The following is a 23,589-nucleotide window of genomic DNA, read 5'->3' as shown; positions in this document are numbered from 1 at the left end:
ATATATCTATAAATATATTTTTATAAGACCGAAAAATATTCTACATAAAAACAAAAATAATTTTAAAAAATTTTAAAACAAAAAGTAAAAAACAAAAAAAAAAAACAAAAACAAAACAAAAAAATTCTCATATTGTGATAGATTTTATTGAAATTTTTTGAAAAATTATATTGGCCTCGTGTGTGTGGTTGAAAAACAATTGTATAACAAAATTTTAAAATGTAACGCTAATTCTATGTCGTGTATTTTGTATATTGTTGTACACATACCAATAAGCTAAACAAAATTTAATAAAGTCGTCATTTTTTCTAAAAAAAAAAAAAAAAAAAAAAAAAAAAAATCTCAAAAACTTTTGTAGGTCTGTGCAATAACTTTTAAAAATGGCGCCACAATGTGGGTTAGTTGACAGGGTTGCCTAACCAACGCTTTGTTAGCACGTTAAAGAAAAACACAGTGACAACCCTGCCCGAAAACAATTTTTTCATTTCGGCTAAAATACATATTATTTAACACTTTGAAAATTATAAACTTTTTTGTTACAACATGAATAGCATAGGTGAGGATTGCAATGATTTAAAGAAGCAGTACGATGCCTGCTTCAATAGCTGGTTCTCTGGTAGTTTTCTCAAGGGACAAACGGATGATTCTGCCTGTGCACCCATATTTAAGATTTATCAAGAGTGCGTCAAGGTAATTATCAAAGCATCACCACACGTTAACCATTAATTATATTAGGGTTATCTGAACTTACCCTTTGCCCTTATAGCGCGCCATGCGTGAGCAGAAAATTGAATTACGTGAAATCGAAACGGATTACACCACAGGCGGTGAATATGACAACAACAATAGCAGCAGCAGTTCGACCGGCTCCAACAAAAGTTGACAATTGTCACTTGGACATGGCTATAATGACAAGAGTTCCCTAAGCCAGGAGGCGGTTCAGTTGCCGCTGCATCACCGTAGACACAAACGTGGTGGCACTGCCTAAAACTTCCCGTATAAACGGCATTTTAAGTACCAGAGACATATTCTATAGCTTTTAAATTTGCAAAACTCCTAACTAGAGAAGAAATTAAGTTCAAATTATATGGTAAATCACTTTAAGTTAATTATTATGTTAGGCCCAAAAACCAAACCGATTGTTATGTCATTATTTACTTATGTATTTAAAAATGTTTTGTAAATATACTGCATTATTTAAACAAATTCGATTGAATTTGTATGTGTTCCATTCAAAATCCAATTAACAACCAGTCAATAGGAAACTGACAAAAAAAAAAAAAAAAAAGATAAGTACATTGAAGAATGGTTTTGTTACAAATCTGATTTTCGCATCTTATCTCTAATTTCTTTGTTCCATTGTTTCAAGCTCAAAAGTGAATCCCTGAGAGCCAGAGACCTACGTATTACCTAAGGGGAAGAACTTAGTTTCAGCTGATAAACAGCCGACCTGAAATCGAAAATCATATAAAAGTCAGGCTCAAGCTATTCTAAACATCAGTTGAAGTACCCATTTGTTTAACAAGATGCAGTTCCAGTTCATAGTGGGCTTCGTCATGCTGCTTGTTGTGGCAATTAGTGCCAAGAATCACGAAGATTGGCCAGGACAAAACAGACCTTGGGATGCCCCCTTGCCGAGGCCACATCCTTACGCAAAATAAACAATAAATAAAACTTGATTTTCAACTTGAAGCAAAGGTATTTGCATTTTAAAACAGGGACTTAAGAACTAGATTATTTATTGGACAGTGGAACTAATTGAAAAGCACGTCCAAGAGAAACTGCTCTCAAGTCTGTGGGGAGGTAAATGCCAATAGAACTTAGAAATCTACACAACTTGTGGCTTAAGATTAGACAATACGATGGGGGATTTTTATTTGCTGCCCGATGAAAATTTTGAGAGCTTTTCTAGCAAGCCAATGTAAGAGGTATGCTCATGGGCGGTGGCCAGATCGGAGAGTTTCTCAGCAAACTCCTGGCTAATGCCCTTCTCCTCGAGAAGATTCATCAAAAGATCGTACAAATAGCCATCAAGCACATCGCCAGCAACAGCATAGATTTTTTCATTCCATTCACCCTCATAGATGGCCATTTCATCGATAGAGAAGACATCATTGTATTCACCCTCCTGGGCCTCGCCTTGCAGATAGGTGCAAGTGAACGATAATGTTGCTTTTCCCTGGATAATGTCTACCTCGAATTGAGGCTTGCTGCGCATCTCTCCCAATTCAGGTTTATCGGCATTAGGATTGATTTCCGGCTCATCTTCGCTGTCCACAGTGTGATTAACATTGAAGCTAACAACAATCTTCTCCTTCTCAGTCTGCTTGGTCAACTCCACATTGGCTCCATCGAGCTTGACAGCGAAGCCCTCAAGGGTGCTAGGAACAGTTTTACCCTTTTGCACTTTGCGCTCTGCAATAATTTCCTCTGTGAGGAATTCAACCAGCTCACGTTCAGCTAATAAAACAAGAAGAGGAGGTTAATTTCATCATTTCCTTTTGAGGTTATGTAAGTCCCATATTTGGGGCCGAAATATGCCGGCAAATCCCTACTCACCTTTGGTATGAATATTGCAACCACAGGTGCAGTTCACACTGGGCTTATGGACATTTAAAATGGCCACATGATCCGAGGAATTGTTGTTACCCGTCTTAGTCATGTGCCACAGGCTGCGGGTGAAATCACGTTTACCCAAGGCTCCGGTGGCATTGCTGGCCAAACTGGCAAAGCGCAAAGTAGCTGTCTTCAGGCTGTTCATTTTGTTATATAATTTAATTGAAAACTTTGTCTCTTAAAATGCCGCTAGGAAAACGTGCGTTTTTATTGAGAATTACAAAACATATGTTTTCTCGCCGCAGTTTTTTTGCCGTAAATTCTTGCCCTCTCGCCGTAAGTTTTTGCCCTCTCGCCGCAGTTTTTTGCCGCAAATTTTTGCCCTCTCGCCGTAAAGGTAACTTAACGATAACCGATTGTCACATTGAAATATGAATCGGTTTGTTGGTTATCGACAGTTTGCAGTTTCTATTATCGAAATTCAAATAAATTCGGTTAATTACAGATTTAATCCTTTGGAATTGTTTAATATGTATATATCAAATAAAACTTCAGAATTTCGAGTTTGTTTTTCTTTTCTTGGGAGTTTGTTCTTCTCGTTATCTTTTTTCTATCTTTTACAAGTGTTGATACAAAATGTGAAAATGTTTTTGAATTATTTTTTAAATACGGTAGACTAACAACAATTTTGTCTTGAGCTTGACCTCCGATCCAAATAGCATTCGAATCGGAGGTCTTGTGACAGTCAAGATCAAGATAGGGCCATGACAGGGACATTTTCTTCCAATCCAATTTTCCTGCTCAGATCGTGGGGAGCTTTGTGGAATGGAGGCGATGGCGTTCTCTGGCAGTGGTGGTGGTGTCTACTCCTCGTCGATGGTCTGGACTTGTTGTTGTTCGCGCTGATGCTGCTGCTGTTGTTGCTGATTCTGGTTCTGCTGGTTCTTGTGATGTCCGCGCTGGTTGCGATTGCGCTGATTGCGGTTATCGCGACGCTGGCCACCCCAATTTCCGCCCTGGTTATTCTGGTTACGATTGTAGCCACGATCACCACGATTGCCCATATTGCCGCGCTGGAAGAAGTTGCCCTGCTTCATGTCGAAGACCTTCTCATTGACATCCACCAGATTGGTGACCTTATCGACAAATTGCATAGCCAGAGCCTGTAGGCGTGAAGGTTCCGAACGATGCATAACCACAGTCTCGGAGGGATCATCCAGACTGGCCATAAGCTCCTCGTTGATAATCATTTTGCTGATAATAGAATGAACCTTCTGCACAGGCAACTCATACATCTCAGCAAGCGATGGGATGCTAATCGACGTATAGACATTGGAGTAGGTGAACAGATAGGTGCGCAGCGATTCCTCCTTGATGAACTTGACCAGCATGTCGCGGACACGATCCGATTCATAGAAAAGATCCCACACCTTGGTGTTCATCTTCTTGTTGACAATAAAATTGGCACAAGCCTGCCAGTTACCACAACGCATAGCCTTGGCGGCGGCCACCACATGCTCGCGCATAGATTCGGGGGGACCCACGAGGGATTGACGCTCGGAGGAACGCAGTTGCTGATAGAAGGTCTTACTAATCATGCGACGACGTGCATCAAATTCATGGGCTGCTATATACGGGATTTCCAGAAGCATGGCTGACACCAGATAGACGCACTCGAGCAGCTCCAAATTGATGTGCATGTGGAATGGCATTTGACGTTGTTTCTCGATTTTCTCCTGTTCGGCACTGCGCTCGTGTTGACGTTGAGGTAACAGCCCCTGGGCCAGCAGTTCCTTGGCCTTGCCAGTGACCATCAAATCGACCAGACAATGATGGGCATCCTTAACGTTCTCCTGACGGAAGGCGCACAATCCCAAATTGGCCATCATGCGGTTGTAGAGAATTCTTGTTGAGGGATCTGCCGCATCGATATTATCCTGCAGATGGGACATAAGGATCAAGTCACGTGCCTGGAACCAATTATCATGCATTGCATGATGATAGATATGAGTCAGAATGGCCCGGGTACGTATGCGATCGGTATCATCCTTGGCATAAATGAACTTGCACAAACGATCCATTATATCCACTGATGTTTGCGTGGTATTGGGAATATCTCCGCGCTTCTTCTTAAACACTTCCGGATCGAATTTGTAGTACAAATGTTCAACCTTACGCAAATAGATGCGGCATCTCTCATTATTGGAGCCATTCACCTCGAAATATTGGAGGACCAGTTCAATGGTCTTGACCACATTCACCTCATCCTTCAAGCGGGACACATAGTCATTGGAATGCGGATCGCATTCCTTCAACAACTTGGTGAACTCATCATCCAATCTCTCGACAGCAGCCAAAGGACATCCACGTATGAGATATGGCGTAGCATTATATTCCTCATGTTCCTCGGCCACGGATTCACTCAATTGAATATCAGGGTTGGCTAGAAGTAGTTTCATCATGCTCTGCATGACCTCTAAAAGTAGAGCCCAATGCTCCAACTTCATTGGTTCCGAAATTTTTTGATTATAATCAAAAATGGCCGAAATAATATTGAAGTGAATCTTTACAGAGATCGGGACGCCCAGTTCATGTTGATCCGAGATGTCACGAAGCTCGAAAAGCAAATCAATTTGCAGACGACGATCTGTACGTTTCTTGCCGCGGGCAGACATAATCTCCAGGAGCTTGGCAAGCACCAAAGGAATATCTATTTCCGCATCCTTTTCGAACATTTTGGGTTTCTCCACAACGTGTCCCTTGACCACCGTTTCCCAGCCCTCGCCATCTTCATCTTCGGCACGCTTACGTAACTTGACCTTTTGCTCCTTACGCTTGTCCTTACGTTTGTCATCGTCCTTGTCATCCTTTTCAGTGGAACGCTTCAAGAAACGTTCACGCATATTTTGATATTGATTTTCATCCTCGGATGATTCAGTTTCTGATTCCGTATCGGGATCCCAATCGATGGATTCATCGGAATCCTCATCATCTGCTACTGGCAATTTACTGGGCACCAATTTGGCCAATTTCGTTGCAGCTACAGTTGGTTCACGTTTATCTACATCCGATCCAGCATCCAGACCACCATCACTGTCATGGGCGGCAGCCTCCTCATCCTCATTTTCGCTTTCCTCCTGGGGATTCTCACGGAAACGCGACAAATCATCTTCAAAATCTTTGATGTACTTGCGAACCTTTTGACGCAGTGTGCCCAGAGATTTGGCATTGTTCTTGGACAAATTCTTCCGTCCATCGCGATCCTCCCACACCTCATTGATGAAGTCCTCCAATTCGGCCAGGCAGCGAATATAGAAACGGGGCGTGATACCATTCTCCTCCTTGGAAATGACTGGCAATGCCTTCTGATACGCCTTGGTCAAATCTTCAAAACTTGTCAAAGTATTTGAGATATCCCTAATCTTCTTGTGGTTCCTTATGGCCTTAATGATAGCCGTTAGATTCTCATAACGTTTTTCCTTAGTGGAGCGCACGACACGTTTCACTTCCTCCTCATCGTCGCTGAATTGCTACAAGTAAAAGAGAGATTTAAGAGATTAGTGACTGCTACTTGGAAGGAATGGATTTTGGTTACTCACAAAGGCGGTGGCTTTATTGAAATTGGGCGCCTGAACCTCCTCCTCACTGGACTCGGATTCCGAGTCGGAACCGTTGGCAAAGAAACGAGACATTGTTTTTTATTGTTGTTAGAGTTTCCGGTTTGTTTGCAAACTGAAATTGTTACAGTATTAAATATATGATGACATGTTCACATTCGTTTGGGCATTAAATTTTTTTGATTTCGTTTGAGGTTATGTTTGAAAGCGGCCAACATGGCGAAAAATTTCACAAACTTTAATTCAATTTCGTTGAGTCGCTACTGAGTTAATTAATTGAATTCAACTTAAAGGCCGCATGTGTTATTTCACTAGTGTTGTTTCACATTCAAATGTTTGCAAATAATACTTACTATTATTAAACTGCAAAAAAGGAACGATGTTTTATATGCAAGGCAACATCTGAAAAGAACGGTGTTGTGTAACATCAAAAAATGTCAGTGTTGTCAAAGTCAAGACAGTCGGCGAGTGTCTGTTAACTTAACATTTAACTGTCTGTTGGCTCAAAATGAGATTGAGTTGCAAAACACGTTAGTCAATACTAAATCATTGTTTACGTTTTCTTGTGGTGTTCACTTGTGCAAATTTATTTTATAAACAAAATGTCAGAGGAAAACAGCCAAGGACGTGATTACACATTAGAATCTGATTCAGAGCTCCGCTTCGAAATCGAGCAAAAAGATGTCAAAGTTTTAGTCACAGTAAGTCAAAGGAAGTAGTTGTCACAATTGTCATTACTTTTTTAATTTGCAGTTAGTTAATGGCTTTGCAGAGTTATTTGGTACAGAATTGGTGAAGAAAAAGAAATATGAATTTGGCATGGGGGCCAAGGTGGCCATTTTTACCTACCAGGGATGTGTGCTTCATGTTCAGGGCAAAATGGATGTCTGCTACGTGTCCAAGGAGACACCAATGGTTCAGTATGTGAATTGTCATGCAGCACTGGAGCAATTTCGCCAGGAAGCAGAGGAGAAGGACACTCGTGGACCTGTCGCTATGGTGGTGGGCCCTATGGATGTTGGCAAAAGTACACTCTGCCGGATTCTTCTCAATTATGCAGTTAGGGTTGGTAGAAGGCCGCTCTATGCTGATATTGATGTGGGACAGGGAGCCATAGCTATTCCAGGAAATGTGGCCACAATTCTGATTGAACGACCAGCCAGCATTGAGGAGGGTTTCCCCAAAACAGCACCCTTGGTATATCACTTTGGTCACAAGTCTCCAAGTGGGAATAGTGTCCTTTACAATGCGGTTGTGTCAAAAATGGCAGAGGTTACTCTTAATTCGCTAAGCGGAAATAAAAGAAGTAAGTGAGCAAGATATCTTATCCAATCTTTAACCGTATCATATTATCTTAAGCTCACAGCTCTGGAATCATTGTGAATACCTGCGGCTGGGTGAAGGGATCAGGCTACGCCCATTTGTTGCATGCCGCTCGTGCTTATGGCGCTAAAGCTATATTTGTTTTGGATCAGGAACGTTTGTATAACGAATTACTGCGGGATGTTCCACACAATGTTCATGTGGTGCTGCTGCCCAAAAGTGGCGGAGTGGTGGAACGCAGCAAGGAGCTGCGGCATGAGTCCCGAGATCAGCGTATCAAAGAGTACTTCTACGGCAATATACGTGCCCCCTTTTATCCATTCTCCTTTGAGGTAAAGTTTCAGGATCTGCGTTTATATAAAATTGGTGCACCTCCTTTGCCCGACTCTTGCATGCCCATTGGCATGAAGGCGGAGGATAATAAAACCAAAGTGGTATCAGTTACTCCCACCCATTCGTTGCTGCATCATATTCTGGCCTTAAGTTTTGCTGAGAACACAGATGACGACGTCATCGGCACAAATGTTGCAGGCTTTTGTTGTGTGTAAGTAAAAGAAACTTTTTAGAAATTTTTGAATGTTTTTAAATTAAATTTATTTTTAGTACAAATGTCGATATGGAAAGGCAGGCGGTCATGTTGTTATCCCCACAACCCAGACCTTTGCCGCCAAATGCCCTACTTCTATGGTCGGAGCTGCAATTTATGGACAATCATGCTTAGTAAAAAGTTTTATGTTTAATTTATCTTTATCTAAAAAAAATATATTTTTAAATTAATTCGCTGTCTTCAATTCAAACTTTTTCCGCAATTAAAACAAAACAAGTTGGCAGCCCTGCATCTATTGCGTTCGCCTTAAATTTTTAGTGCTGGAAAAATATCGATGTTCACCTATATCGATATTTTGTATGGGTCCCTGATCGATGTATCGATTTTTGTATCGAAATATTAAAAAAAAAAAGTTCGCATGAAAAAAAACGATAAGTTTCTTATTTCAATATCCTTAAACTACTTCAAAGTGAAAAAATTGTTTTAAATATTATTCACGATGTTGCAATCTACAAACAAAAACGTTGACGTTAGCAACATCGATTTTTTTGGTGTCTATGAAAAAATCGATGTATCGATATTTTTGGTGTCTATGAAAAGAATCGATGTATCGATATTAAAGATTACAGCGAGAGGGCAAAAAGTTACGGCGAATGGGCAATTATTACGGCGAATAGTACATTTTTGACGGCACGAGCGAATTGGCGGCGAAATTTTTTTTTACTGTTGTTTTTGTTTTCGAAGTGTGCGGTCGCGCGTGTATGAGTGTGGAGAAAAGAAAATCGAGATTATATTATTTACAAAACACCAAGCGAAAATCAAACAAAATGGCCTCGCGCATACGTTTATTACAATAGCATAACAAAGAGCGTGTACGCATTTAATTTATATGTAATTAATAATGATAGGACAAGTGATAAACTTTAATACATAAATATCTTGTTTTGTGTTGGTGTTGTTGTTGCTTCTGTTGCTGTTGGTGGTGTAAATGTGTACGTGTTTATGCTACGTCTTGCTTTGTGTGTGTGTCGGTGTGTGTAAAAATGTTCTAAAAACAAAACAACACATGAGTTTTTTCGGGTATTCTCCTCCATTCTTTGCTTTTACGTCTCCCACCCTCTCTCTCAGTCTGTGCCTTCTCATCAAATTGATGGCCTGCCTGAAAGATGTTTTGTGTGTTTCTTCCGTTTTTTTGGGCCTGGGCTGCATTTTGTTTTGATTTTTGTTAAAATTTTCTTTTGGGAAAAAGCAACACTTTTACACTCTCTCTCACTCTAGCAAACAACGCACAGAATTAGGGTCATAACTCTCTCTCTCTCGCGCTTAGTTTTGCCGGCTTGTTGCGCCAAAAAAAAAAAAAAAAAAAGTAAAGGAAATTAATTACTATAACTCTTATCGCCTTCTGACAATTTTTCAATTAAGTAGGCTCACCGCCCTCAGTGGGTGGTGGCAGAGGGAGGGTGAGGCAGTGGCGCAATTACTGCTTATCGCTCGCTACTTTACAACAATAACAACAACAGCAACAATTTGTCATCTAAGAGAATAAACAACACTAAGCTGCAAAATATTTGAAACTCCCAAAAGAACAAACAAAATTACGGTATTCTCACTATTTCTCTTCGTCTCTTTCTCTCTCTCAACAGTAGATTTTGTGCCTGAAATTCCAATAAAAAAATAAAAAAACAACGTAAAAGAAAAGAAAAAATTGGTTGAAACTAAAAATTATTAAACAAATGTCGTTGCATCGTTGCAAAGTGTGAAAAAAGAAAATGGCTTTCGAGCCATATACAAAACGTATAGTTTATAATAATCAAGAACTACAACAATTGTGCCAAATTACAAGAAGTAACCAGAAAACAAGTGCAAACTATAATTTTAACTGCAAACATTATCGGCGAAGGATAACGGGAGGAGGAGGAGCAACAGAAGGATGGAACAAATTTGTGATTTGCCTCCTATTGTTATTGTCTTTCAACATTTCACATAGTTGGCAATATAAAAATGGTAAGTAAACAAAAACAAAGATCTTATCTACACATATACTATGTACTTATCTAATTGTAAGCAAAAATCAAATACTACTAGAATTAGAAAAAAAGGTCTTCTAAACCATTTAGCCTTTACCTTATCGACTATCGTTTTCGTATTTCTTTATCTTACACATCAAGACAAGTTTTATGTACATAGAATTTGACAAAAGAGCGTTACATACATAAGTAAAATTGTAATGTGTTTTGTACGTCAAAATTAAAGTAAATCGATTAATTTTAATTAGTAGTAAGAATTGTGTCTTTTAGGCGGATAATTCGGCTAAATTTAACAAACAAGATTTAAATTTATACATACACATTTTGTTTGTCATAAAGTCTCATTTGATAATTTGTTTTTATTTTTATAATTGTGAAAAAGTATATTTTTCGTGAACAATATGTGGTAAAGTCAGAGCGACAAAGGATTTGGCAATACTGATCAAAAACGGTCAAAACCAATACTTATATTGCATCCTAAAGATGTCTACATTAAGACTAACTATTAAAGACACTTTGCTTTAAGTCTTTATATTGGCTTGGGCCGATTGATTAGCGTCCTTACAGACAAGTATAACCCCTTAAATTGGCAAAGTTAATTACAGATTATACTTCTATGTGCATACATATGTATTTTGGTCGTTCGAATTGTCTTTCTCAGTGGTTCTGTTAGGTATTTCTAGTGGTGTTACTTTCCTAAACATTCAAAATCAATCATAAAAATTTTCGAATTATTTATTATTTTATAATTAATGTTTTCAACTTTTTGAACATTAAATTGAATTTAAACCGGCTCGAGGTCAATCTTACAAAAGAAGATTATTTCAAAGGTAACACACAAAAAGGTGAGCAGGTTGTCTGTATAGCTATTTCAAGAACTACCAAGTTCTATCATCAGCAGACTTTGCTAAAGAACTCCAGAATTGCAATAGCCATACCATGTCCTCAACGCTAAAACTAGTTGGGAATTACATTGCCAACTAAATGAAGCGAAAAAAGCTGGCGAAGCCTACAATACCGAAGACCACCTTTTGTGCATTACCCTTAGGCGCTATGAAATATTAGTGTAAGAGCTTCGCCCTTAACAAACTAAATTCAAGACCTGTTTCTTTTTATACACGGTATATTGTAATGGTACAAGGAAGAAAAAGGGTTTTTTTTTTTTTTTGGAATAAAATTCCAAAATAACGGCGTGCCTTCCGTTAGTGTTATCTGGTTAGAGATTGCGACCTATTGAAATTTAAATTGATATTAAACCGGCTCGAGGTCAATCTTACAAAAGAAGATTATTTCAAAGGTAACACACAAAAAGGTGAGCAGGTTGTCTGTATAGCTATTTCAAGAACTACCAAGTTCTATCATCAGCAGACTAACTTTCTGAACATTTTTAAAATTATTGTACTCTGTTCAAACTTCTTGAAATCGTGCTTTAAATCTTATCAAACCATTTTTAGCAAAATGTACTTATGATCTGAAAATGTTTAAGCCTTATATGTAGTTGGAACAGTTTTATTAGCAAAGATGACAAAAAGTAGCTCAGTAGAGGAAAATTATATAATGTCATGTATTGAAAGCCTTGCAAATATAACCGGAATTCAAATAAATTTTTAAGTCAAAGATAAAAAAATCTAAAAACCACAAAAATGTTGTTGACCACTCCAACCAAGTAATTCCACTTTAAATACAGTCTTAACCAAAAGGAAATATCGATTATCCGTTGATAGTTTTAGCAATTACAATGTATTGAAAAGAAATCGATATTTATTTAATGACAGTTTGTGATTGATGTCAAAGGGTTGAGTTGAAGTTGATTAACACACACATTACACACATATACTTTTACAGTCAAAGTTAGAATTGTTGTATAAAGCGAGTAACAGTACAATGGGTAAAAAGAGTCAATCGTTTGGGTCTTTGTTTGGTTGCTCAAAGCATTTGTTTGTTGTTGTTTTTTGTGGTTTAAGGCTGCACTTTTGTGCTTCCCCTTCATCACCTGCTGCCACCCGCTCCCACTCCACCCCCACCCACCATTTCATTCTCTTTGTGTTCCTTGTCAAAGACCCTTTTCGCCTGACAATTTCTCAACGAAGCTTTTATAACGACAGCAACTACTTATTTAGACTGTAGTACGCACTCAACTTGATTGCACTGCGCATAATTTAGCTGCCATACCAACCCACCAAAACCATCCATTCCACCCACCGCATCACAACGCACCATCTACTTCGCTTCGTCACTTAGTTGCACCGCTAATGAGCTGAAAAAAGATGAAATAAAAAATAGAGAAAAAGGGATTGAAAAGTGCCGCCTAGCAAATAATTTAGTAGTTATAATAGTGTCCTCTGGCCTGCTGATAATTGCACAGGACACGCCAAGCATATTTGAAAATGCACAAAGAGTACCCTCAAATCCTCTCTTTTTCTTCCTCTCAAAGAGAACCCCGTTAAACCACCAGAAAAAGCATCTGAACCATATATAGAGAAGGAGGCGTAGTCTATAATAAGCCATGCACAAAGCAAAAACTTGGTCAAGTTAATGTGGAAAATGGACAAAGACGAGTGGAACCCTTGTTAAGCTCACTTCCACACCCATGCTCCGCTCCGCTTGGCTCCTCTTCTGCTTTTTTCCTCTTCTAAAGTTGAGTGTTTGGTCAAAAGATAAGCCTTGGGCTTTTTGGCTAGTCCTCTAGCATGCACTGAGGCATCATCATCAGCAGCAACATCCACAGCCAGGATCCACAAAGCAAGTGCCAAGGCAAAGAAATGAAGAAAATAAACGACGAAAAAAAAAAAAACTAAAGGAAAATACCAACGAAAAACTTCAATTTGTCGACAAAGCAAAGCAAAGCGATGCGGCAGGGAGGAGGTTAAAGAGGAAGCGGAACTTCCTACCGAAAAAAGGGCATCAAAAATGTACACAACGCATAGGGAAAAATTTTTTTTGTATGCCTTGTGAGGGTTATGTCACGACAGATAGATACCCTACTTTACCCTACTTTCATTAGAAAATACTACTTGGAATGAGGTTAGTTTTTTTTTGTCGTCGGGGTCACCATCAATGCAACTTCTTTTGTCGCTGGGGTCATTATTAATGAAAAGTTTTTACCATTGTCACCATTTAAGAATAATTTAAAATCAGTTTTATATAGATACAGGATCTTAACTGCTTACTTTTAAATGTAACATGCAATTAAGCGACTTTAATATGACCCTAGAGGATACAAAAAAAACGATGCACCAACTACAGCTACTCCTGTCTCTTCTAGCTCTCTCCTTTCGCCACTTTCTCGCTGTGTGAGTGTGTATGTGCTGCTTACTTTCTTTAACACTTTGACGCGCGCACAAAGTGTTTTTTTCTCTTCCTCTCTTTTGGCATCTCTCCCGCTTTTAAGCCTTGTCCTTTTTGCAGCAGTAGACGGTGGGGAAGCTACTGACATCGTGTGTGTGTGTGTGTAGGGGAGTCCTTTTTACTGTTAGCGCTTTGCGCTATTTACTTTTTGCTTCTATTTACTATGCCGCGCGTAGTATACGTCAGTTTAGTAGTAAAACGCCGCACTTCAAAGGCGCTTTTTGACGCCATTTCTCTCTTACCTCTTACCCCTGGAGGGTATTTTCCACTTTTCACTGTTGTTGACATTGATTTTGATTTCATTTGGTTGGTTGGCGGGCGTCTACTCACTTTGTGAGCCAGTGACATTGCTTCTTTAAAACAATAGTAAAAGAAAATTAAAGAATAATACGCTTTAAAGCTTGAATTAAACAGTAATTAAGAGCAGAAAGAGGTTTAGTAGAGCAGAATTCTGAAAAATTTGCATTTTATGAGAACTGAACATATTTTGGTCACTGTAAAGCACTTAAAACAGTAATTAAGAGAATTAACAAGTATAATACTAAACAGAACGGTTAAAATGTTAAAAATTTGTTAATTAAAGATACCTTCATTAAGACCTTAAGATTAGTTATAATAATTATTAGCTCTCATTTATATATTAGTTACAATTAAAACTGTCTTAAATGGCATGCGACTAACTAGATTTTAGAAGAAGTTAACTTATTTGCAAAGGCAAATGCAAATAGCATTAAACAACACTAGAAATTGTATTGATTTAAGCTTTAAACAGCCACAGCAAATACCAAAATACTGTTAAACCCTAAACTAAACCCCGCACATTCGGGATGGCAAATACAATTTTGCTTTAACTAAGCTAATCATTCTGTGGCACACAGCCAACAGCCAACAACTCCGCCCCTGCATGACCCCGAACGCCTGTGACTATATACACGAAATGCGTTGTATCACTTTACAATTTAAACAATAATGTTGTGCTAGTGCAACTGTGTGTGGGTTTGGGTGTGGATGTGGGTGTGGGTGTGTGGCTGTATGTTTGTATTTACTGTTGCAGCACAGAAACCGCATGCAATTTGGTTTCAACTGCAGCAGCAACAGCAGCTGCTGCCACATCATCATGCATCCTCCTCCTGTTTTGCCCACTGATTTGTGTGGGTGCTGGTAATGGGCAAAAGCCTATCACTGACCTCTACTATAAGTGTGTGTGTGTGAGTGGAGAGTAATTGGTTTAGGAATTGCCAGCAAATCGGCGTGCACCCGGAGAAAGAGAGAGAGAAATAACTCGGTTTTATGCAAATATAACGACAGCAACAACAACAAGTGCCAAGAGACCATCTCTCTCTCTCTCTCCCTCTCTGTATCTCTTTCTTCCTGGAGGTTATCACTTATCGTAATCTTGTAATTACGTATGTTTCACAAATGTTAATTGCCAAAAGGAAATAACGATAGGCGGCAACAACAACGACCAGGCAGAACCAAGTCAGCCATTCACTTGTCTTGTCTCGTTGGCTTCCTTACTTATCTTCTTCTCCTCATCTCCTTTACGCTTTTGGGGTTAACAAGTTAATGCTTTAGTGTTGGAAAGTATTTAATTCTTCCTAACTAACATGCAAATAAAGAGAAAATAAAAGGTTCATTGAAAAATATTAACTTTAGCAATAAAAATCTTTAGTGTTTGTACTTTTTACTGATAGAGTTAAAGATAAGGTAAAACTACTGAACTACCAAAATCAAATCATTACAAGATATAGAATAGACAACGGCAAGCAATATTTAACCTGCTGTCGATATGATCGCATTTTGAACAGGTTTGAAAATCCATTTTAGAATTGAAGAAGTGATTAAATTTTATGGTTAAGCTAAAGCGAAATCACACAATTTCCTGCATTCGTGGTGTGTGTGTGTGTTGATCAACACTATTATTATAATTTACACCAAATCGTTGCTTTTGCCATTTTTTTTTTAAGATCTCAAAACATGTCAGCAGGTAATTAAATTTCTATATAATTTGCATATTTATGGGCGCGCGCTGGCAACCCTGTTCCTGAATTACCCTGCCATGTATGAAAGTGTGTTTGCGTGTGTGTGTTAGTGTGTGTTTTGGGCCACTTAACTTAGCTGTTGGCTAACGAACTGGACGAGAAACAAAAACAAAACCAAAAAGAAGGAAAAAGCACCAACATATCCAGGAAAGTGCGGGATATTAGAGATGTGATGGGTTTCTAAATCGATTTTCGATATATTTATTAACCATCCATTGGAATTACATATGTATGTATGTGTATGTCAAATATGGTTTCATAATGAATTCTATAAAATTTTAACCTTTTTGGATCCGGTTAGAAAATAGTCAAAATAAGCATATAGACCAAAAATGTTCGTTTAAAGAATTCGGAAAAACCTTTATCATTGCGAATCGTTTTTAAAATTAATCTTCTAATCTTTTTGGATTAATACATACCCCACATCCAGCACTGGTAGATATTACTATGCCAAAGAGATAGACATGGTTATACAACATAAATCAAAATTTTGTTTTAAATAATTATATTCACTGTGAATCAAGTTGGTATTTAATATATAATTATATTTTTACTCGAGAATATGGTAGTTCTTGAAATAGCTATGTATATAGTCAACCTGCTTTCCTTTTTGCGTTTGAAATAATAAGATAACAATTTATTTAAAAATAATTTAATCACATGTAGTTGGACTTGTATAAAACTATAGTATCTTCTTGAAATGTTAATGAAATATAAATTCTATTTCTGAACAGATTGCAAATAAAGAGAAGATGTTGAGAGGAGCCTTAAGCAGTCCTGAATGATAGGCATTATTTAACTAGATTTAATATTTAAGATAAGTTTAGTAAATTTATTGAAATTGTTTTTGATTTTATTAAAGTATTTACCTATAACAGATCAAGGTAGATAAAAATTTTGTTTTGTATGGTATAAAAAATAACTAAATCTATATACCACACAATCTTTTTATTGATCACTTAAGGAACTGGAAATACTGTCTTCAGGCTCACGCACTCATCTCTAAGAAGACAGCATCTTAAGCCTGGGCGCTACTCATGTCGTTTCTTCATTGCTAACAAGCTCTTGCCTCATCGCCCCCTTCTCCCTTTCTACCTTTCCCCTCTTTGCTTCTTTGCCGTTTACCTCTATTCTTGATTTGTCTGCCTTTTTGACTGGAGCTGCTGGTGCTATAGCCTCTTCTTATTGTTGTTGTTTTTTTCCATCTCCTCCACTACTTTAAATGTCTGCGCGTTCGTGCGTTGCTTGCAACGTCGACGGTAACGTCAACGCAGCGCATAAACATGCACATCGTTAAGAGAGCAGCAGCAGCAGCCGACCCTTTTGGGCCCAAAAAGACTTGTTTCGAAGCCGGTCGGTCGTTTGGTCGGTCATCTAGAGGCCAGCCAGACCCAGGCCCAGCATGCCTACCTCCTCGCATCCCCGCACGCAAACACACATACAGACACAATGGATATATACCTATGTATGTATGTTTCTTTTTTTTTGGGGCTTGTTTTGGCTTTTTCTTCATTGTTGTTGTTTTTCTTCCACTCGTTTTTGGTTTCTTGTAATTGTTCTGCGTGGTTGTTGTTGTTGTTGTTGTTCTGAGGTTTATTTTTGATCTAAAAGATCTTTTCTCCCTGCCTTTGCCACCAAAGCACCATATGGTGCAAGTTTCAGGTTACTTTTTTGCTAAACTTTGTGTTATCTAATACCTGACAAGAGAGATAGAGTTGGGTAGAGAGAAAGAGAGAGGGCGATAGAGGGACACACACAGAGAAAGGAAACATTAATTTGCAGCTAGTTTTGCCAACATAATAATGATGATCCTTGAAAAGAACAACAAAAAAAAATCCAATTTGTGTTTAATTTATGGCTTTTTAGTATACACATATATTTTTTTTCTATATGCCTTCTATTTCTCTTCGACTTCGCCTCCGACTGGCGTTTGTCAATTTTTTTTTACTTAACCTGTTGTGCATACTAATTTGTCGAATCGAAGAAGGGGGGACACCAACACAAAATAAAAGATCGATCGATTCGAGTCTCCCCATGGAGAAGAATTCTTGTCTCTATAATTTAGTGACATTTTGAATGATTTGTGAGAAGCCCGAAAAATACCCTTGCTGATTTTTTAATTAACTTTTCGAGCTTCGACACATAAATTTTTGAAAAAGGCCTCTTTTATTAATATTTATGGATTTTCTAAAACCTCTTACTCTCTTGAACAAAAAAAAAAAAAACGAACCAAACTTTGTAAAATTCGTCTACTAACCACAACAATTTGAAAACATCGAAACAAACAAAAAAAAAAACATCATCAAACAAAACATCATTAGTTGAAGGCAAAGAATCCGACAAAAAAGAAACCACAAAACAATAATTTATCACTTTCAACTTGATTTCCTTCTCGACTGATTATTTTTAATGATCTTCGATAGGCAGGGCAGACTGAAGCCCTGACCAACACAGATCGAGCCCTATTCTTGTTTTCGATAACTTTTTCCACCATTTTGGCATATAAAGTTATAAATTTGAATTTGAAAAACTGAAAATGTAAATTATAAAAATTGAAAATGCAAGTGCAATTGAATTGAATTGCAACGCCAACGCAAAAGTAAGCAAAATGGCAATAAGTAAACATTCCCTCTCCAAAGACCCATGATTATAAAGAGCGGCAAGCACACATGTTGAAAGAGCTCCGAATTTAAAGGGGATATAAAAAAGGGGTTAACAGCCCCTCCATCTTTAGAAGAGAACCTTAGTGAAGGAGTAAAGCCTCAAGGAACCTATTATTAATACTGACCTTTGTTTTTAAAAATTTAGTAAGTTGACCCTTAATCTGTATTAAAATCTATAACAGTTAGTTGAGTTATGTATCTTTATTATTACCCTTCTTAACAGAACGTCTATGTAATATTATTTTCCCCTATGGCTCCTCTCCCACATGCACAAATACATATGTATGTATGTATCCAAATCTTTTGTGGTGTGGGCTGCTGGAGGAGTTGGAGGCAGAGCAATGCACGCACAAACAAATCATTGAAGCGTCTTCCATATTCCCCCTTTAACCATCTATCATTCTCGTTCCCTCTCTCTCTCTACCTCTCACACCCCCTCTCTGCATGTGTGTGTGTGTTTGTAAATCTATCAATAGGCGCATTTGTAATAGTTACCATACATAGCCCCTTCTCAACTTCTCTTCGTCCCGCTCTAATCGAAAATTAGCCAAAGCAGCAACAACAAATCATTCATTAATGTGTTGATATACAAATTGTGGCTTGTTTATAATTTCTTTTGCCATCTCTTTTCCACTCTTTCTCAGTCGTACTATCTTGCTCTAACTGTTTGCCGCTTTTGATGCTAATTAACAGCAAACAAGAAGAAAGAATTGCCAACAGCAGCATCCGTTTCAAATCTTTATATTCGTTCTATCTTTCCATTTCCCATGCAATTGCATTCTTGTATGTATGTGTATGTTAAGATATAATGTAATTAACATTTTCTGTTATTGTGGCATCATAATAATAATGACATTTACTCATCATACATATGTGTGTAAATGTGTTGAGACCTGCATCATCCCGTATATAATTTAACTATGAACAATCATCATTGGCATACCATCAATACAAATGTATAAATATGTGTACATACATACATATGTATACATATGTATATATGTATTTCTTACTTTATCCTCATTCGTATTGCTATTCGACATGCCTTTTCAGTAATTTTCAACAATTTGCAGAAAAAATTTCCATTATTTTTTGGTATGCGTAATAACTTGTATGTGGTTCACACTGAGCAACATGTACTTTAGAGATGTAAATCGACAAAGATCCATTATTAGATCGCCGATAAACGATGATAATCGATAACAACTGCATTTAAACATTTTTAGCTGAAGGATAAATTCCAAATCTTCTAAACAGAGCCTTAATAGTTATCGTTTCTTCAATAAATCCCTAAAGAACATACCCAAATTAAAAACAAATTTCTGTATAACTTAAAAAACTAAAAACATTAAACTCTAATGATAAGGAACTGAACTAGTTGTCATAGTCAGTAACATTCCCATGACAAATTATTGCCAACATTAAACTAGAGTAAACGGTTAAACGGCCTTAACTAATTCAATTACCGTGACAAATTGGAAATATTTATTACATATGGGAAATTGCAAGTTAAAATTCTTGTTGCTTAGTGTAACTTTTCGTCTGTTTTGACTTGATTTCACCTTGTGTGGTAGGCCAGTTGATGATGGATGATACAAGAACAACATACTCATACATACATATATGGAAATGCCAGAGGAACCATCTTGTTGCAATTGTTATAAACTGCCACATATTGAAATTGAATTGCCTTCCTCTGCGTGCAGCACATACACACACACACACAAATACATAAACACATTCTGCATCTGTCAGACACTCACAACGTTTCACCTTCATGGTAAAATGCAATTGCGCGCTTGACTAATTTTGCATTCATGCTTGAGCTTTCAGCAAACCTATTCACAGTCATTCATTCAGTTAGTCAGTCAACAGCTTATTTAGTCATTTTTGTTTTTGTTGTTTGCCCCATGTTACAGCTTCCCACAAGTTTCCGTTTACGTTTATACATATCTAACCAACACTGGCTAAAAGTCATGATAAATTTCTGCTTATAACACCTTTTGCAGCACCTTCCTCATCATAACCAAAATAGCCGTAGAATATCGTTTCGCCGTTGTCGTCGTCTCCAAATGTTTAATATGCATAAAAAGGTGTCAAGCCAAAGATCTTTGAAACAAAACACGTTTTGGAATCGATTTAAATATAAAAGACTAACAGTAAATAACCTGTTGCGTTTTGCGCCATTAATGTCAAACTTCATTATGCTGATATATGAGGAGGAGAAAAGGTCCATAGAACACCAAAAAAAAAAAAAAAGCCAAATAAAATAAAATAAACGAAATGAAACAAAATGCGTATATTGCCAAGTAATCTCACACCACATACACAACTTCATTATAAGCTCCGATTACACAAAAAAATAAAACCTTCGTCCCCTCACCCCCAAAGATTTCTGTTTCGTTTAAAAACAAAGCAACTCGGCAACGAGACGAAACTCACGAAAACAATGCAAACATAATCATTATCGAAGAGATTAAGGTCCAAACTTATCGACAGACACTTCTCCATGCTCTTAACGAGCCCCACACAGAAAATGAAGAAGACGATTATACCCATTGACCTAAGAGTGTTGAAAGGTAATATGCAATTGATGGAATTGTCTAGTATAGTTTAGGAATGTCACTTTAAACTTAAAAGCGTTTCAGCTAATTTATTTTATCTTAAACTTAAGCTTAGTATAAGACTATAGTTTTTCTTGGGATCTTCTGCCAAAAAAGTTGTATTAAAATATGATTAGCTTTAAGAACCAATTCTTTAAATTGTCAAGTACTTAATGTGTTTTCTAAAATACTGAAATTACGGTTTAACTATTGAAGTTTGGTACTAAGAGTATGATATATACACCATATAAATATGGTAATTTGTGTATAATTTATACAAGTTTTCATAGTAAAAATAGTTTTGTTCAAGTTCAGTAAGATACCAAGTACCAGGTATCTAATGGTTCGCCTTTTTTGTGTCTTTTACCTAAATCTTTTCCTCTCCATCCTTTTTTCCCATTTTTAATGTTTGCACTGGGTTTTCTTTTTTGTTTGTCCTTTTTTAGTTTGTTGGTTCTTGGCTACCTGATTTACTTTACCCCGACACATACATAAATACATACATATGTATTTTGTCTACATGGTCTTGCGATCCCCCGCATAGACTACGCTACTGCCTTGGTGTTTTTTTTTTTTTTGCCTTCTTCTTAGTTACGCCTCGGGCCAAGTTATTTTATGGCCAAAGCTCGTTTGTATACACACACACACACATGAGGCCGCTGCTGCTGGCTTAACAAAAAGAGCGTAAAGAATTTGTATAAATAAAATAAAATAAAAGGGGCAGGGTAACAAGCTGAAAACAGGCAAAAAAAAAAAATATACAACAACAATAATTAAAAACAAAGGCAAAAGCTTTAACAGTTGAATGGAGCATAGAAAACCAAACAAAAAAAGGCAACACATTTTGTGGCCGAAACTCTTTATTTTATTTGCATGTTTTTGTGTTTGTGCAAACTTATGTATATATAGAAATCTGGATATGTAGTAGTTGTAGTTATAGTAGTAGAAGTAGAAGTCCAGTAGTAGAAGTCCCTCGTAGCTGTAGTAGTAGTCGCGGTAGTAGCAATCCCTCGTAGTTGTAGTAGTAATCCCTTGTAGCTGTAGTAGTAGTAGTAGTAGTAGAAGTCCCTCGTAGTTGTAGCAGGGAAGTCCGATGTTGTTCCGAAGCAATTAGTAGAACGACTGAGAAGTGCAGCTGTTAACAGACCTTTTAACAGTCCGACGATAACAGCTTCTTAGAGATGGGTCACATACGTAACACCCCTTAACACCCAGATGGGTTAAAGAATTCCGGGGGTTGTCTTTTCCGACTCGATCTGCGAGGAGTCACTGGAGCTGGGGACAATGGTGCCGGTTCAGACAATTCAGGACAGTCGGGTATATCATCAGATATCGAGACTGCATCCTCAGCAGGTAGTTCGATTGATTCCGTGTCTTGAGTACTTTCGACAGGCGGAACCCGATGGCGAAGTTGGTCGAAGTGACGTTTAATAATGCGGCGATCATGTAAACGAACGTTGTATGAAATGGGGCCTGTCTGGTCCACAATTTCGCCTTCTATCCAATTTGGACCGGGGGCGTAGTTACGGACCCAAACCGGAGCACCAATAGAAAACTGCTTATCATTTGTTAGGTCGCAGACCTTTCCGTATGTTATTTCCTTGGGTTGAATTTTGTCGAAATATGACTTAAGCTCTCGATTACATAGTAGTTCTGCAGGGGTACGATTTGTCGTGGAGTGAGGGGTAGTATGTTGGCTAAAAAGATACCGCGCCAGTGCGAGATCTATGTTAAGATTTCTATCAAACTTTTTCAGGTAATTCTTGGTACTTTGTACCATGCGCTCGGCTTGCCCATTTGTGGCAGGATGAAATGGAGCCGACCGAATGTGTCGAATCACGTTGTTTTTCATAAAGATCCTGAATTCTTCAGACGTGAATGCAGTGCCATTATCTGACACTATTTCGTCAGGTAATCCGTGCGTTGCAAAAAGCTGTCTCAAGAATTTAATAGCAGCAGCAGATGATGTAGATTTCACAACAGAGACTTCTAGCCATTTCGAAAATGAATCCACGACTAGTAAAAAGGTATTCCCATTAAAGGGGCCAGCGAAATCTATATGAAGGCGTGACCAAGGTTGTCTGGCAGATTCCCAATGATGTGTAGTTGTATGAGGCTGTTCGTTTCGGTTTTGCTGACAGGGATTGCAACGTTTCACAAGTAGCTCTATTTCAGCATCAATATTAGGCCACCAAAAGTAGCTTCGAGCCATGGCTTTCATTTTTACAATCCCCGGGTGTGAAGCATGCAACGCTTGAAGTAAAGCCGGTCTAGATGGTTCGGGAATCACAGACCGGTTGCCCCATACAAGAATTCCTTTGTTTGCTGAAAGCTCATGTCGGCGAGAAAAATACGAGTAGAGCTGATCTGAACGATCAACTTTTCCATTGGGCCATCCCCTTAACACCCAGGTCAGAACCTTTGATAAATGCGCGTCCTTCTTAGTCTGTAATGCTAGAGATTGAGCGCTGACAAGTGGTGTTCCAGCCCATTCAATCATTAACACTTCTTCTGTAGTGTTGCCTTCGCCTTGTTGTGGTAATGGGCATCGGCTTAAGAAGTCGGCGTTGCCCATTTTTGATCCCGGTCTATGAATTAGTGTAAAGTCATAGGCATTCAAGAATATTGCTCTTCGAAGCATCTGTGTGGAAATTACATTTGGAGTTGCCTTGGCCGTTGTAAATATTCCGAGCAATGGGCGATGATCTGTGACGAGAGTAAAGGAACGGCCATATAGATAATTGTGAAATTTTTTAACGCCTGATATAAGCCCAACGGCTTCTCTGTCGATTTGCGAGTAGTTTCTTTCTGTCTTGGAGAGAGTTCTAGAATAAAAGGCAATAGGCTTCTCTGATCCATCCTG

The 23,589-nt window shown here is 38.0% G+C and overlaps 5 protein-coding genes across 7 annotated transcripts in view; 3 read left to right on the top strand and 2 right to left on the bottom strand.

Annotated features, from left to right (window-relative positions):
* Positions 1–454: 454 nt before the first annotated feature.
* LOC137575818 (TP53-regulated inhibitor of apoptosis 1-like) lies at positions 455–1,206 on the top strand. Its single transcript, XM_068288528.1, has 2 exons — positions 455–690; positions 767–1,206. Exons 1-2 carry the CDS (start codon positions 544–546, stop codon positions 881–883), a joined length of 264 nt encoding a protein of 87 aa, XP_068144629.1. The 5' UTR covers positions 455–543; the 3' UTR covers positions 884–1,206.
* Positions 1,207–1,679: 473 nt separating this feature from the next.
* Positions 1,680–2,848, bottom strand: P32 (complement C1q binding protein P32). Its single transcript, XM_068288517.1, has 2 exons — positions 2,560–2,848; positions 1,680–2,460 (listed from the first exon to the last, which is right to left on the bottom strand). Exons 1-2 carry the CDS (start codon positions 2,759–2,761, stop codon positions 1,874–1,876), a joined length of 789 nt encoding a protein of 262 aa, XP_068144618.1. The 5' UTR covers positions 2,762–2,848; the 3' UTR covers positions 1,680–1,873.
* A 265-nt stretch (positions 2,849–3,113) lies between these two features.
* On the bottom strand, positions 3,114–6,632 carry eIF3c (eukaryotic translation initiation factor 3 subunit c). The gene is made up of 3 exons (XM_068288484.1): positions 6,527–6,632; positions 6,156–6,288; positions 3,114–6,086 (listed from the first exon to the last, which is right to left on the bottom strand). The coding sequence occupies exons 2-3, from the start codon at positions 6,246–6,248 to the stop codon at positions 3,420–3,422; spliced, it is 2,760 nt and encodes a 919-aa protein (XP_068144585.1). The 5' UTR covers positions 6,249–6,288; positions 6,527–6,632; the 3' UTR covers positions 3,114–3,419.
* Positions 6,633–6,719: 87 nt separating this feature from the next.
* cbc (crowded by cid) lies at positions 6,720–8,273 on the top strand. Of its 2 annotated transcripts, none has more exons than XM_068288506.1 (4): positions 6,720–6,874; positions 6,927–7,479; positions 7,533–8,040; positions 8,100–8,273. In XM_068288506.1, the coding sequence occupies exons 1-4, from the start codon at positions 6,776–6,778 to the stop codon at positions 8,215–8,217; spliced, it is 1,278 nt and encodes a 425-aa protein (XP_068144607.1). In that variant the 5' UTR covers positions 6,720–6,775; the 3' UTR covers positions 8,218–8,273. The 2 variants fall into 2 exon arrangements, with proteins under 2 accessions (XP_068144607.1, XP_068144608.1); XM_068288507.1 differs by having other exon boundaries at positions 6,753–6,874; positions 6,931–7,479.
* Positions 8,274–8,758: 485 nt separating this feature from the next.
* Positions 8,759–23,589, top strand: part of arr (low-density lipoprotein receptor-related protein 6) — a 41,457-nt gene continuing 26,626 nt past the window's right edge. Inside the window, exons 1-2 of one of the 2 annotated variants that reach the window (XM_068288480.1) lie at positions 8,759–8,915; positions 9,687–10,047. In XM_068288480.1, the coding sequence (XP_068144581.1) occupies positions 9,813–10,047 (235 nt within the window). In that variant the 5' untranslated portion in view covers positions 8,759–8,915; positions 9,687–9,812. Of the gene's footprint in view, positions 8,935–9,686; positions 10,048–23,589 lie in introns of both variants that reach the window. The other variant, XM_068288481.1, reaches the window with a different exon arrangement.

The sequence above is a fragment of the Drosophila tropicalis genome, unplaced genomic scaffold (assembly GCF_018151085.1).
Source record: "Drosophila tropicalis isolate 14030-0801.00 unplaced genomic scaffold, ASM1815108v1 contig_593, whole genome shotgun sequence".
NCBI classification, from domain to species: domain Eukaryota; kingdom Metazoa; phylum Arthropoda; class Insecta; order Diptera; family Drosophilidae; genus Drosophila; species Drosophila tropicalis.
The sequence above is the reverse complement of the archived record's forward strand: the minus strand, read 5'-3'. Positions and strand labels throughout refer to the sequence as shown.